Source organism: Chelon labrosus (assembly GCF_963514085.1).
Source record: "Chelon labrosus genome assembly, chromosome: 20".
In the NCBI taxonomy this organism is placed as follows: domain Eukaryota; kingdom Metazoa; phylum Chordata; class Actinopteri; order Mugiliformes; family Mugilidae; genus Chelon; species Chelon labrosus.
The window spans coordinates 5365970-5382185 of NC_140353.1; the positions used below are offsets into that span (position 1 = coordinate 5365970).

The 16216-nt window shown below is 46.2% G+C and overlaps 1 protein-coding gene across 1 annotated transcript; it reads right to left on the minus strand.

The window, feature by feature from the left end:
- On the minus strand, positions 1-7824 carry hivep2b (HIVEP zinc finger 2b; the record flags this gene model as incomplete). The annotated part of the gene is made up of 6 exons (XM_084569748.1): positions 1-1121; positions 1820-2607; positions 2693-2791; positions 3031-3206; positions 3375-3532; positions 4030-7824. The coding sequence occupies 6 exons, from the start codon at positions 7822-7824 to the stop codon at positions 711-713; spliced, it is 5427 nt and encodes a 1808-aa protein (XP_084425874.1). The 3' UTR covers positions 1-710.
- Between the last annotated feature and the right edge of the window lie 8392 nt (positions 7825-16216).

The window sequence follows — 16216 nt, forward strand, 5'->3', positions numbered from 1 at the left end:
AACTCTCTGTAACCGCAGACACCTCTGAATAAAGAGTACATTTTTCAATATTCGCCGACGGCCGTCTGATAAAGAAACGATGAAAAGCAAAATAAAGGCACAGACCCTTGCCGCTTGATCAGAAGCACCAAACTGCACAAGAAGCGTCTACTTAAAATTTGGTCAGACTGTTTCATAATACACATACTTTTCCCCTTATAAATAGCCTTTATTTACTGCACTACTGCATCACACCTTGATATGATTACATAAACAACAGTCTATTTTTCAAAGTACACACAGTAAAATACACTGTTTGTATGCATCTAAGAAGGAGTATATGTTAAGGACATTTGTACAGAATCCATAAATATAATTTATGTGCAATTGTACGCAAACTACTATGTCAGACAAAGGCATATTAGCATAATATCTTTCCATATTGCACCTGCACCCAATAATGATTCTCCACCTTGCAGAACATCCTGCTGCTCGTCTAATTGTTCCAAAGAGCCTCTGAAGAAGAGGAGCACATCAGACGGGGTAGGTTTCTTCTTTATATTTAAAAGAAGCTGTCTGGGGTATGTGCGAGACCAGAGGAAGTGTTATTATATTGCCTCTAATGGGATACAGACGAGGTTATGTGCCTAAAGGGCCGAAGATGACAAGGTTGCAGGTCTAGCAGGGGGCGCCTGTTCCTGGATCAAATCGAGAAGACAGAAAAGCGTATCTTAATGAGGGTCCTCTGTGGTAATCTTCAGCGAGGCGATGGCTTTCAAGCAGGTCTGGACGTTCTCCTCCTGTCTGCTGTCCCTGACTTCGGGTTCTAGGCTTGTCTCCTGATGACAGGACAGCTGGCTCTGGCTTCTGATGTCCTCTCCCGCCATTTCCGGCCCGTGGACAGATCCCTCTCTGCTGCTGCATCGCTGGCCCTCGCTGCTCTGGGGGCTCGGCGCTGAAGAGGGGCTGACATCGGTGCTGGAGGAGGGCGGGGAGTGTAACATCTGGAGCCCTCCGACAGGAACGACGGGGAGCAAACTGTGGGCCTGCTGCTGGGAGTGAAGAGGGAGGTGGCTGAGGATGTTCTGGTGATGAGAACTGGCAGCACCGGGCAGGGCTGGAGCCAAGCAGCTCCTTTGATCCTGAAACGACATATTGGCAGCGTTAGCAGCAGCTTCAGCGTTGCCAGGATAATTTCTCATTTGAAGATGGGTTAGTTAGGAATCATGAAGAAATGTGAGTATTATGAAACAAAAAATGAAAGCACTCACAGAAGAAAGCTACAGATTAGTCCTCTAAATTTCTTATTCAAACAGAAAATGGTAGAAAATATGTTTATTTAACCAGTGAAGCACTAGAGATCACAGTGTCCTGACTAAAATATTGCCACAACAATACTTGGATTGTTTTTACATTGATGGTCCCCACTGGATGAACGAGCACCCGACTTTTCATGAAGTGGTTTCGAGAAACTAGTTGGCAGTAAAGGAAAACAGACGTTATAATACTCAGGAGGAATTTGTACCATCGTCAGCTCAACTTAATCTGTCCAATGCTTTATCTCATGATAAAATACCTGCAAAATGGCTGCACTAGCAAAAATACTGAACTTTAAACCAGCTAATCCTTAGCACGATAGCATCTCATCCTGTTGAGAAAATAGAAAAAAATCCCTTGTTCTCTCTATATCGATTTATATAATAATTACTGAACTATCCACCAAATTTCATCAAAGCCGTCAAGAGATGTTTTAGATACCAAGTTGACCAAAAAGGCATCAACATATGTGATCAAACAATATCTCCTTGGCAGAGTTATAGCTGAACTGGATGCTACGTACCATTTCCATATCAAAGGCTCCTTGTTGTTGAGCCATCTCCATCTTTGCTTGATGTCTGGTTTTATCACCGCTGCCTTTATGTTGATGTGAACCTCTGCGTGGGGAAACCGCCCTCAGCACAACCCTCTGCCGGCCTCTGATTGATGACTCCCGCTTTCCAGCCAGCTCTGTTCCAGGTGACATGGGCCGCTCCATCGACACCGGGGAGGGGTGCTGGATGGGCGAGAAGCCGGGCGAACCGGGCCTCAGTGGAGACGTGTCCCATCTGGGAGAGGAGCGACCTCGCGGGGAGAGCTCTCGCCGCGGGGACGGGTAGCGCAGACGCGAAGGGGACGGCTCCCTGATGGGGGACTCCCAGCCAGGAGAGAGCAGACAAGAAGAGTAAGGGTCAAAGAGGAAGCTGCTCTGGTCCGGAGACAGCATGGTCAGAGAGTCTTCATCCATTGACTTCTCTCTCTGGTCGGTCGTGAGGACAGGTCGATGGTCTGAGCCCGAACGCCGGATGGAGGACTGTTGGCGGACGTCAGCTCCGGGCAGAGAGGTGAGAGAGCAGCCGTGGATGGCAGCAGTGGCTGTAACCGACAAAGAGGTAACTCCACACTGCTGAGGACTCGTGCTTCTTGAACGCAGCTTCGGGGTAGAATCGCCCTCATATTCATCGTCCTCATCATCGTCTTCATCTATTTCATCAACTTCCTCATCCATGCCGTCGGAGTCCTCAGCGTCTGAAAACTGATGCTTGGTTGTCACTGTCACCTCTGTCTTGGACTCCTGTTGGACGTCGTCCACTTTAAAAGACAAACGCAACAGTTTAGCTGGATTTATTGCACCGGGGCAGCAAATGTGCAAGACGAAGACAGGTCAGCATCTTACCATGTTCCTGGATCTCCGTCTCATCCATCGTCACTGACACTCCCAGTTCAAGACATTTCTTCATGTGCGCCTTGGACTTCATGTGTTTTGTCAGATTTCCTGGAGAAGAAAGTCACATTGAAACAAAAGATTTCTTCTGTACCGCAGAAAACACCTCAGAAAGCGCAAACTATAATAGAAAGTGGTGAGAAAATCACAAGATGCTGATTTTGCACAATACTGTAGTACCTCTAAATAGCAGCACAAAGCTTTGCTTCTGCTGATTTTCACACACACACACATTCTAATAGATGCATTTCCTTTATGCCTACATTCACTAGGATGTTAAAAATGCTCACCTTTAGTTTTAAAAGCAAAGTTGCAAACCCTGCAGATATATGGTCGCACATCTGTATGAGTCCGAATGTGTTTTTTCAGCATGCTTGGCTTCTTACAGCGGATCCCACACTCCTCACAAATGTATTTCCCCCGGCCTCGACCTCTGACGTACACATAATCTTCATTGGACTTGTACCTGAAAGAGGTGTACAATATTTTATCGGCAATGAAGAAAATCATCAAATAACACAGCCCCAAGTAAGGAATAAAAGAGCAGAGGCCAATAGAGAACATCCTAATATAACTGCTGAGTTTCCAGTCAGCAGAAATGACAAGTGTTATGACGACTAATATCTTGACTGACCCTCCTTCGAAGATCTTAATTCGTGTTGGCACTGTTTGGGTTGTGGAGGCCTCCCTCTCTTTCCACTCCTCCTTGGCAGTTTTCACTCTGCAGCTGATGTCTTTCACCTTCTTCCCGTAGTTAATGTCCACCTCTTTGGGCTCCGGTTTCCTCTGCAGCTGAATCAGATGAACAAACATTGTGTTAACATCTATTTTAAATGGACACCGTTATCGACAGTGTAACGTGACTCGTCCAATATTGTATGTCACACATGGCATTACGCAGCATGTTTTGCCAGCGTGAATTATGCTGCTGCTGGGGAAAAGCCCAGACGAGGTAACTTTGATTTTATATTTCTGGTTGTATTATGTTCTTTTTGTACTATGCAGAGAAAGTTACAAGTCAAAGTTAAACATCATAATCAGCAGCAGGCAAATGCTGTTCCCAGACACTTGCCAAAGGAACCTTCTGCCAAATGACTCAAGTGTGCAGTTTGCCAATTTCTGGGTAATGAGGTCTTTTAAACTTTCCACATTTCAGACAGATATCTCTTGCTGACATTTTCGGTCACCAAGGTGAAACTTCTTTAGTGTAGCTTTATTTAGTCACGTATAGGGAATGGTAATATTAGTATGACCAGTTAAACACATCATAAATAGGGTTTTACTCTCACCTGTTCCATGGTCTGCCTCCACAGGATGAGAGATGAAACCAGTTTCCCGGTACCAGGCTGGCACATGGCGGCCACGGTGTAGATAACCTTGTCTCCCCTCTGTTTGGATCGCAGCAGAGCCAGAGTCGCACTGGTACTCAGCTCGAGAGGGTTTGGGTTGTGGGAACTCACACACCAGGTGGCGTACACGGAGGAGAAAGGGGTGCTGCTGTGAGAGCAGCTCGGCTTGGTGTAGTTGAGATAACACCAGCTCACACCTGTCGTCGTGCGAAGACTTGGAAACTGAGATAACAGTCTTGAATGCTCAACGTCTGAGATCAGGATGTCTTGACTGGTAACCAGCTGTGCCACTATATCCATCTGCACCCGCTTCTCCATGCCAACTTCTTTCACTTCGCTGATGGATATCATGGAGTAAGGAGGCGAGCTCGCTTCCAGGGAGCTACTTTCCATAGCTGACTCGTCGCCATGGTCGATGGCCTCGGTCACTTTTTGCTGAAGTGTGATAAATTTACTCTTACGTGAGTCATCCTGAGCATGAGGTGTTGATGCACCCTGCATCTCTGACCTGTGCCCCTTCTCTTCGCTCAAATTACATTTTCCCAACTCCACAGCACTCAGCTCCTCCACAATCTGCCCAAACATTCTTTCCTCTTTCACACGTTTTTGCTGCTTGACCTCTATGAACAAGTCCAGGCTGCTGGCAGGGGATAGCATCCGTTTGTTTGCACCGCCACTGGAAGCGTTCGTGGTTGAGATAGTCCTGGAGGTCAGAGAGAGAGGGATGCCAGTCTTCAACTTAGCTGATGACAAATCCAGGGCTTCAACACTGAGAGTGTGAGTTGAAGGTTTTGTATGAGCTGATACATTAGAATCCAGATTTCCAGACAGTCTTGAAGTTTGAGTCTGAAGGGTGGACGTAGTGGAGCTGATGCAGTCGTACTGATTGTCAAATATCTGTGACACTGAGGTGTATGTGATACTGCCATACGATGGCACGTGAGTCTGAATCCTTACAGGAACTAACAGGCTCGGATGTGACAGCTGAGGAAATGTATTCCCGGCAGAAAATATTGGCAACGTCTGCGGCAGAACAGTGGCTGCAGTGAATGGAGGGGAGGTGCTGCTGAGGTACTGTGGAAACACTTGTGGTGGGACTTGTGATACTTCTGTGTCCATATTCAATGACTCCTGGCGCACCAGGTTTCCCCTCCTTCTCTCCTTCAGAGCGCTCAGGTCCACGTGTCTAACTTTGGATGTTGGAGAAAGACTTCCATAGTCAAATGATATGCTGCGTACCTCTGGGAACTCCTTGCGCAAGTTACACGGCGCCTGCTCCGAGGAGGAGCGTCTCATTTCATGTTGTTGACGCTGCGTGAGCACAGAGAGGGAGTGCCCGCTGCCTGGCACAGCTAAGAGCTCCAGTGGTTTGCCAAATTCATCCTGTCTGGCTGGAGAGACCGACTTTAAGCTCTCTTCCCTGTCAAAGGAGAAAGTGGAGCTATAAGATAAGTTGCTATCTTGGCTCGGGCTGCGGGAGAGACTAGTGCAGGCAGACTCAAAGCTGGATTCACCAGAGGAGTGCTCGATGTCAGCTAAGCGTAGCCTTTTCTTTTTTGGAGGAAGCTTTTCTGGAGGGAATTGTGCTAAAGTTTCACTCCTTTGAGGCCACTGAAACTCCTCCACGTGCTTCTCTGGCTCCTTCACCTGCACCTCTGGAGCTTTTTCTGGACTGTCAGGCTCCACCGTGACCCTGATTTCTGGGACCTGTATGTTGGGCTGCCGCACGAGCTTGGGTCCCACTTGAACCGGGTGCCGCAATCCACTGTCACTCCTTTCCAGCTCAAATGATTCACTTGCCTCCATGGGTTGAAATGAAGAAATACTTTCCTGTCTCTGCCCGTGATATTTGTAAGACTCTGACTGATCAGAGGGAGGCCTATTTATGGAGTTTGTGTGTTGGATAACTGAAATTACATTCCCTAAGGTTTTTCTCCCAGACATTTCAAGGCTCAGTGATATGTCCATGTCACACCTGTCCATCTGAGAATGTCCTTTCCCTAAAGCCATAATGCCCACTGCTGCTTGTTTCACATCGTAGTCCTTGCTTGAATCAAACATTTCTTCACACTGTTCATGATGAACCTCGTAGTGACCTGGCAAATCTTCCTCTTCCCTCTTCTCTTTCCGACGCTTGCGTGTTGCCAGTTCCATCGCATGTCTCTGATGGCTCATACTGGGCGCCGCAGTGTGGTAATTTTCCATTTCCAGTCCTGAGGGTGAAATGCCGCTCTCGCTAATCTTTCCGTGGCTGTCAGAGTCTGCGTGGCCATCATGCGCCGATAGTTCGAAAGCAGCTTGCCGCCTGAGTCTCCTCATGCCCCCGGTGCTTGTTCTCTCATCAAACGAGTGGCTGCCTCTGAGCGCTTGAGGCATAGTCAGACAGACGGCTGAGGATGTTGGCATTGAGTTGCTTCTGATCAGAGGCCCCACATCAGATCCGGGGTCTAACTCTGGCTCTTTGGCCTCTTCCTTTGAAAATGACTTTGTGTTTATCTTGATGGACTCCACTGTGTCTTTTTCTTGGGTGAACACACGGGACACGCCTTTCTCCGAGCGCTTCCCCGTATATTCACTGGAGTCTGTGCTGTAAGTCGTTGTCTGTTTAGGGCTCGGCCGATAACACTTTCCAAACATGATTTCTTGATAGGACTTTGCGTTGGTGTTTGGCGGGCCGGTCTGGTGCTCGGCACTCTCAGAGCGTGAAAAGTACCCGGAGTCCGTGCTGCCCTTGCTAGACTGACTTGGGAGGGACAGATTGTGGTCAGAGTCACTGCTTCTTTTTTCAGACAGCCGAAGTGCGAGCCTCTGTTTGATCGTGGAAGATTGAATTGCACGACTAGCCTCGGCAGCGGCAGGAGGTGCATTGATTTCTTGGGGTTGGGATGAACCATCCTGAGTTGACATTGACGTGGCTCCCTTTTTCTGAGCAATGAGATTTAGTACTTTTACAGCAGTGTTATCTGATCCCTCCATTGGAGAGTCCAGCAGAAGCAGTGGGTCATTAACAGTGTCCTCGTCCGTGTCCGTGCTTTGCTCAGCATCAGAGAATAACTCTCCTTCCCCTTCAAAAGACCCCTGTTCCGTGTTGGCATTGTAAGAACCAAGTTCTGAGAATGGCACTGTTCCAGCTTTGACTGAGTGAGCGTGGGACTTTCTGTGTTTGTATAAATTACTCTTGGTTTTGAAGGAGAATCCACAGGGGACACAAGGATAGGGCCGTTCCCCGGTGTGTGAGCGAATATGTTTCTTAAGCACGCTGGGTTTGGCACATGCCCGTCCACAGTAATCACAAACATACTTCCCAGGCTTTTGTGGTTTCTGTTCCACCTTACATGCCGTCTCTGACAGCTGATCCATCCCTGAATGGGAACCCTGTTGTTGGGCTTCAGGTGAACTGGGCGACTTTGCAGAAACCTTCTGTCTACCGACAGAATACGGCTTTGTGGACTGTAGTGGATATGAAGACACCTCATAGTCTTGATGGCTTGTGGACTGAGTTTGGGAGTGCTGATCTTCTAATTGCAGTGTTTTCCCTGAGTCAGACATTTCTTTGAAACCGCATGTTTCTCTTTGAGTTTCTTCTAGTTGTTGGTGCCACCCTTTGCCTTCCAGTTCGACTGATGGTCTCCTCCTAGTCAGCGCTGCCTCTGATGTGCATTTTTTCTGTGCAACATTTCTGTCCTGACCCTCAGTGGAGCTTTTCACCCCTGCAGTAGTTTCAAGTGACTCCATGAATCCAATGTCACTTCCTTTGCGATCGATTTTCAAGGGCAATATCTGTTATGTAACTGTAGTGATATTAACATAAATGTGAATTGCAGGGAAGGGTCATCTGAAAGAAATAAGAAGGAGAAGTGAGAGTTAGACAACACGAATATAGATAAAAGATGTCAAGACCAAGAAGCGGAAGAATCTGTAGCAGTAAACTCAGAGCCAAAATCTAATCTAACTTGAAAGTGAGAGCTATATGAGGCTGTTTCCCAAAAGGCTTCCTAATAAAACTGGAAAATAAATTCATAATGAGCTCCATCGCAGCAGGAATGGAAAATAAAAAATGAGTCTCTTTACCAAGGTACCTCATGTCAACCCTGGCAGATGTCCCAAATTTCCTGAAGCCGTGTGAACGTGCACAAATGAGCGTGGAGGTATTTAAAGTGCATACCAGTACTGTGGTATGTGTGTCATGAATAGTTGTACATGTGTGTATGTTTATTTTCAGTGTGTATGTGTGTGTGTGTGTGATCTGCATTAGAAACGAATAACTTTTACATTTAAGTAAAAAAAAGTGACAAATTTAATCGAAAACATCTGCACAGGCATGCAGTGACTTTGTTATCTTAAAATGCAACAAGATACCAGAAATAGAAGAAACCAGATTTACCCCTGCAATATTACATTAACTGAAAATGTGCAAAATAGTGGGTTATTAAGAAAACATCTCAAATTTGATGGATGTTCACACGTCAGGAAAAGTAAAAAAATAGATGCACATAAACATAAAACTTTTGCGAAGATAGAGGACACAAAATTGGAAATAAACAGCAGTTGTCAGCACACATAGTTGGTACACTTAAGGGACACACAGACAGAAAGACACTAGGAACAAAAGACCATAAAATGCTAATGAAATTTAGACTCTTGTAGCGATGGTAGGCGCAAAAACTTTGACGACGTGAAACGGGCAGACACCACGTTGAACTCATCTCAACTTTGAGGCAGTGTGACAGACCGAATCAGCTGATTGACAGATGGCACAAGCACAAGAGTTCCCCAAACTAAAAGGAAACACCATCCCTAATTTTGTTCCCCACCACCAAACTCACCATGCTTGGAGCGTTGGGTTAACCCAGATGGAGCATCGGCGGTGTTTGCCGGGATTTTCGTTTCGAACAGAGAGCGCTTACACCAAGAAGAGCTAGCTCCTTCCATGCGCTATGAATATTTTTGCGTTCTGCTTGTTTCAGTCGGAAATATTTGGGGTTTGGAAATATACAAGAGGGTTACCTTGGCAACCAGAGCCTTGCACATCCACTAGAGATCAACAGCGTGGACAGGGCTTAAGATCATTATCAGTGAAGAGATGAGTCTATCGGCTGCATTCCTTTGCTTTCTTTTTGGGATGCACATAGCATAAAATGCCCAAATATTCCGCTTAACTCTTTTATCCGAAGCTGTCTGTTTATTATTAGTGTCGTTGCCTCCTCGCTGAGCGGCACAGGACCGCATACTGTACTCCGCCGTGTGTCAACATGCTCAAACATCACCCTGCCTGTGGCTGACGTGAACTGGTTTCACCGCTACACTCTTCTCCTTATACCACAGGGACGGATTTCTGAGGGCACGTCATTTCCATCTTCTCAGTATCAAATGCTGTGTCCTCCCTAACGAGGTTACGTAAGATTATCTGGTTCAAACCCTCTGAGTTCCCCTTAATTAGGACATCCTCCGACTCTCTTTCTCTCACTCCCGTTCTTTTTCTTTGTTAGCGCACCACACACTGCTCAGGCACAAACCAGAGGATATGAATCCAAGGTGACTCTCGAGATGCCGAGAGATGCTTGAAAGCCCGCTGTAAGCACGATAATCTACCCTTTATGTTCTTTTTCAGACGTCCACTCCTCTCTGGCCTCTTTATGGTTCAGTAGGTTTCAGATTTGAGGGCTTCTTCTACAGTAGGATGTAAAAAAAATGGTACAAGAAGGAAAGGGGTGGCTCAGATTGGAAGGGTCCATGTTTGAGAGGGGAGGTGTTTAGAGGTAAACTAAGTGGGGTGCCCGGGGGTAACAAAATTCAGAGGCCTGATAGGGAGCTCCCTTTCAAGGTCAATCTGACCTCATTGCTTAGTTTCCATCCTCTGTGAGCCACGAGAGGAGGGAAGGGGAATATGGGCGCAGAGTGACAATGAGATAAGACCCCAGAAACAATGCATACCTTTGAACTAAGCACGATAGGGACGGAACAGAGCCGACACATTCATTGACAAGTCTCTCTGCAGACTTTTTTGTTCATAACATCAAGACTCTACCAGCAGCAAATTTCTCTCACTCCAGGGCAACAAGCTCTAACCTTATACGAAAATATATGACACAGCAGCAATGACGTGCAACAACAGGAGGCAGGTGGGTGGCAGTAGGTGTGCTTCAGGACGATAGTGGGCTGACAGCGGTACAGTATGTCCGCATGGATGGAGATATGACTGTATGGAGGCATTTATACGAGCGGCAGACATTCGTGTGGCACATCCCTGACTGCTTTCCACACACGGGAGAGGACAATGAGCAAACAAATGGTGGCTACGGAGAGCATCGTTATGCCGCTGCATTACATCATTAGGGGCTAAGTTGGCCATTAAAGGGAACGGGCATGAAGTCCCACGCTGACAACAAATCCATAAATATCATGAGTGGATGACTGGCTTCAAAGAGGCTGGATGGCAAAACCCTCTGTGGTGCTGTAACAGCAGCATAGCATGCAGAGTGAATCAACAGCCCTGAGATCAGAATGACATGAAGCACACGGTCTGATGTGGGAGGGAAAAAGCCTCGGCTCATACGGCAGCTGACATTCAGATATCAAATGTAATCCTCATACAAACCTGACATTTGAATCGTCCCCTGTCCCATATCGACAGTCACATGTGACATTCCTCATACTGCATAGTCCGTGTCTCCATTCTCCCCATTTCTGGGTGACGATAATGAAAGAAATCAGCGAGGTAAAGTCCCATCAGTCATGAAGCCGCTGGCCGACTGGGTGTACATTAGAAGATCTATTGATGCGAGCTAGTCACCAGAGAAAATACCCAACCGTGACGTGCGGACCCAGGCACAAAAATAGCAAAGGGGCCCTGGGAGGGATTACACAACAGCCCACGTTTAAGGACGCTTTCCTCTCTCCCTCTCTCTCCCTCTCTTTCTCTCAGTGTGTTTCAAAGCAGCAGCTGCCTCACTCTACACACAAAGTGGGGAGCCTTCTGTCAGGAAGAGCCAAACACCATCGTTATACACAGCCACGGTCCATTCAGCTACTCGTGTCAAAAATTAAATCAGGTGTTAGCTCGCATTATCGTTGCAAAACCGTGCGCGTCAGCATACGCAGAGCAGAGCGCTTTGAAAGACTCTAATCACATGGTGCCGCAGCTCTGAATGTACATTTCCTACAGTGTGATCCTATTCAGCGCGTGCACTGAGAGGAGCTCAATGAAAAGACAGCGTGTGGCTGGATGTGAGGATGCTGCAAAAATTAGACATGTTCTCTGAATTGTGAGACACCCACAGCCTGTTCAGAGAGCCAGTTCTTCCCGTCACGACAGGATTCGCTTTGTGAATGGAGAGAGAGTGAGTCGTGATGAGGGTGTCATTACCACGGCGAGAGAAAAAAAAGAAAAAGAAAAACTGGGACAATGCTGCAGATTATGTGCAGCTGCGAAACTCATCCCGTGAATCAGATGTATGAGTTAACACTATTAAAGCAACTGCATTAACTTGGGAAATGTTAAGACTTCCTCTGAACAAGATTAGATAAAATATGAGCATGAAGCCAAAGATCTTATTGACGGTTTTTGCATTTTAAACTCTCAGTTTTAGTGATTTACTTGCCGTTAATTTCTTATAACTCTTGCAAAGCCATCGACACAGCCTGACCAGGTTATATCATAGATTTCTGTAAAGATTTATTAAAAGTTCACCCGATTTTCTGTCTTGAACTTGAACTTTTTTTACTTCAACAATCAGCCACAACATTAAAACCACTAACAAGTGAAGTGAATAACATCCACGCAATGTTTTCTACCTGGGTCCGTGCCTTCATTCGGATATGTACCGCCACTTGTTGCAGACCGAGCACATCCCTGTGGCTACACAACGGCCCCGTATAAAACAAACTGAGATCCACCTTGTATTCTGACACCTTTCTATCAGAGCCAGCATTCACCTTTTCTGCGTTTTTCAGCTACAGCGGCTCGTCCGTCGGATCAGACCATACAGGTCAACCTTTGCTCTCCATGCGCATCTGTGAGCTTTGGCCACCCATGAGCCTGTTGTTGTTCACATCTTTTCCTTCCTCTTTTTTTTTTTTAGATACTGACCACTGCTGGAATATGTCACTTGTCAAAGTCACTCAAATGTTTTCCTGCCTCAACTTTGAGGACAAAACTTTTTTATGTGACTTTCACTTTCTCACCCACTGACGAGTCCCACGATAATGAGATAGTCAGTGTAATTCACTTGACCGGTCATAATGTTATGGCTGATCTGTGCCTTTTACTTTGCTGCCACATCAAGAGTTTGCATGTGGGTATAGACTGGTTGCTGTTGACTAAACTTCATACGAGGAAGGACGTAGCAAACTTGAATTTTCTTGGCTTTTAATTTGAAGGAGTCTCTTAATAACAACAAACAGCCCCTCATCCTGAACTGATTAGTGATCAGACATTTGTGCGAAACTTTGGCCTATCAACACAATATAATTTACACAACTATAAATACTATGAACATCCTCCTCAGTTTCACTCCGGGCCGCTTGGTGAGAACAACTGGGCTCCTCTATGAATAGGAGTCCTTGGCTTTGGGCTCGCACCAGCTGTGCTCACCGTGGCTATAAGGCGCATTTAACAGACACTCTTCGAGCTCACGCGGCAGAACAAAGGCTTCAGACGGACGTAGCTGGACTTCAAGCTTTTATTCCCTGCAGAAACTGTAATTTCACAGAGCGCTTCGGTCAGAAAAGGGGCGACTCGAGGAGCGGTGAATGCAGAGGCTGTGTACTGAGTCCCTCCACAGTATGGAATTGCAGAGAGCTATTATTAGACATAGCCTGTAACAAACCAAAGATGAAGTTGAAGCTAACTAACTGCACTGCAGCCCGAGATCCATTATGCTGTGTTCAGTATCTAGAGGAGCGGCACTAAAATGGCTGATACTCAATGTGCAGTGAAGGTCAAGTCGCCCGTCTCTATAAATATAATGGTCTGTCCCCCAGGATGTTCCACACTGCTCGGCATTTCCACTATCTAAAGCCACACCGCTGCTCCGCTGACCGGCTCAAATCTGCCACAAATTTGCATGTGATTGAATGCCACACATGCACCGGACTACCTGGGCCTCTAATCACATTAGTGCTAAAATAGATGGGGAGGGGAGAAGGAGGGGAGGAAGGGAGGGGGGGGGGGTTTATGAATGGAAGGAATGAGGTCCCCCCCTACTAGTGGAGGTCATATGGCTGACTGAGATATCCCTCACAGGGGACACTAAACCCCGCAGCTCGGACAAAACAGCTGATACAAACACAGCAATATCAAACCCGCTGCAAGCCTCCGCTCCTCACCCATCGGTTCATTCAGAAAACCTCACCTCCTTCACTTTTCTTTTTTAAATTATTTTTATTTTTGTGATCGATTTTCATTCCATCCATCCCTCCACGGGTGTAGTCGAGCCTCCTCAGGCAGCCCGTGCTCGTGCCATTATCGCAGCAGCACCTGAAAATAATCTTGACATGATTGTGTGTTTCCATGGCGACCATGCCAACCGTCTGTAACAGTTTCCCAGTTCCTGTCTACATATATAATTACTGCCACAGATTGCAGCGCCAAGGCTGCAGGAGTGAGCGGAGGGAGCGGGCACTGAACTCGGCGTGTGGCATGTGTGAGCACGCGTAAGCCGCCCACAGCATGAAGTCATAAAGAGAAAGGCAAATGGTGTTTAGTTTTTGGCAATGCACTGTATGCATTTATCACATTTATCCAAAATTTAATGTTTAATGCAGTAGATTTACAGGATTATTCGATATATATGTCCTCAGAAATATAAATCAGGAACTTTGAAGTAAATTTAATGCAAAAAAAGTCTTGTTTTCTTGTTTTTTTTTCCAATAACAGCAATTTTATTCAGTTATTTAATGTGCAGATCAGTAATCAGTAAATCACTGATATGCAAGAAAATATATTGGAGCTTCTTCATAGCAACAAAAAGCAGCAGTATCAACAGAGATGGATATTTATTTATTTATTTATTTATTTGTGGTCAAAATCCACCAGTTAACTGACAGTCAAATTGATTTCATAATTAAAAACCCCTCCATTATTGACTTTCAATTAACATACAGCTGCTTGAATTGACTCACCTGCACATCATTGTACAATTAAAACGTTTTTTTGTTGACTTCCAGTGATAATATTAAACTGTAGTCCTACCTTCACATGTCGAAGCCTCCCATTTGACAGCCTCTGCATTTTCCAGATAACCGACTGCATAAACATGAGGCATTCACCCACACGTGATCTGCACCCTCACCGCTTCCAGTCCGCTTGTTTGTTTGTTTGTTTGTTTTAGGGGATCAGCTGTCATGTCCCAGGCTAGGGGATAGTCTGCTGCAGGGGGGGAAATGCACGGTCGTGAGAAGAACCCCTTGCAAACCCCCCCATCTGCACGTCATGGAACATTTGCAGAACAGGGACCTCCCACCTTAAAGGCGTGCAGCGGGGGAGCAGACACAACAGTGAGATCTGCCCCGCACCGGACCGACTCACCATCTCAGGTGGCAAAATACAACCCCCCCCAGTCCCACGGAGGGAAGGAACGGGCGGCTTTAAGGCGCTCCGTGGCTCGAGGTGTGAGGGTGCAGGAGAGGGGAGGCTTACCGGTCACTGTGCGGCATGCAGGCATCTTCTTTCCGGATACATTTTCGGAGGCTTAAAAGTGGGTTTTCTTGAGGCGTCTTTCCACAGCAGGGGTGCACACACACAGATCAGATTCGCGTCGTCAGGGTGAATTTTTACAACGTCCCAAGCGGCGGGGCTGTTGTTATAGATGTGGGCAGCAGGGGGGCGCCAGAGGGAGGCAGTAGCAGAGATAAGTCAGGTATATCTAAAAATAAACACATAAATAAAAATGACTAAACTAAAAAAAAGGTAAAATAATGGTAGTTGGACTTAAGTTTAACTCTAAATTACTGAGTTTAGGTTGTTATAAGAAACATCAGTGAGTGGTGCACACTTGAGACTCAAATGGCGAGGGTCTTTTAACAAGTAGATTGATAAAATATAGGCTATACTGGTGCAAATATAGAATATGTACAATATGCTCTTTTTGCACATTTACTGCTACTAGTTAGGGGTTAGCACTGTCGCCTCAGAGACCAGTTCTGGGTTTGAACCTGATGGCTGGCTGTGGCCTCCCTGTGCCTGCGTGGGTTTTCTCCAGGTGCTCCAAATGCATGTTACAGGTTCCAGTTATTTCCCCCTGCTGGTGGTGAGTGGTAAAGGAAGTTTTCTCTCTCCCTCAAGTGAAGCGTTCATTCATTCCTGTTGTTAATAAATCATAGAGCCGACTGGGGCCTCTCTGTGTGGAGTTTGCATGTTCTCCATGTGTCTACGTGGGTTCTGCCCCCGATACTCCTGCTTCCTCCCACCGTCCAAAAACATGCTCGTTAGGTTCACTGGTGATTCTAAATTGCCTGTAGGTGTGAGTGTGAATGGTTGTCTGTTTCTCTGTGTCACACCTGAGATAGACTGGAGACCTGTCCAGTTGGGATAGGCTCCTGCCCCAATGTTTTAATGCAACCTGTCTGTGTTAGAGTCTGTTGCAAGGAGGTCGTATCAGTGATTTTAAATTGAACTCAGGGTGTAGTGTATGAATGTCTGTCGCTCTGTGTTACGCTGGCGACCTGTCTATGAAATTCAATAACAGCTGAGATACACAGTAATGAATGAATAATGGATGGATAGTAGTACTCCAACAATATATTATTGGCCAGAAACTCCAGACTGAAGGGGGTGAAACTTTTTTTGGGGACAAATGTTAAAGACTGTTGTAAGTGGCTGCTTAATGGTGTCCAGTTTTACAAAGATGGCTTTGCATACTCCTCTTTCAAATCCCCTGTCTTCTCTGGCTAACATTTGAACGTTGTTGTCCATTGTCCTACAGTCTGTGCCTTGAGGACTGTCTCCCTTTCGTGGAGCTGTGCGTAAATCTGAAGAAGCCACTTGGATGAGCAGAGAAACATATTCAGGTAAACTCATCAAGTCCAGAAGTTGCCTTTGTTTGTTTGTTTTTTTAATATATCATGACCTAGGAGCGTAAAAGGCAAATGTGATGCAGTGAAAACTAACCAGATTAACACACCACAC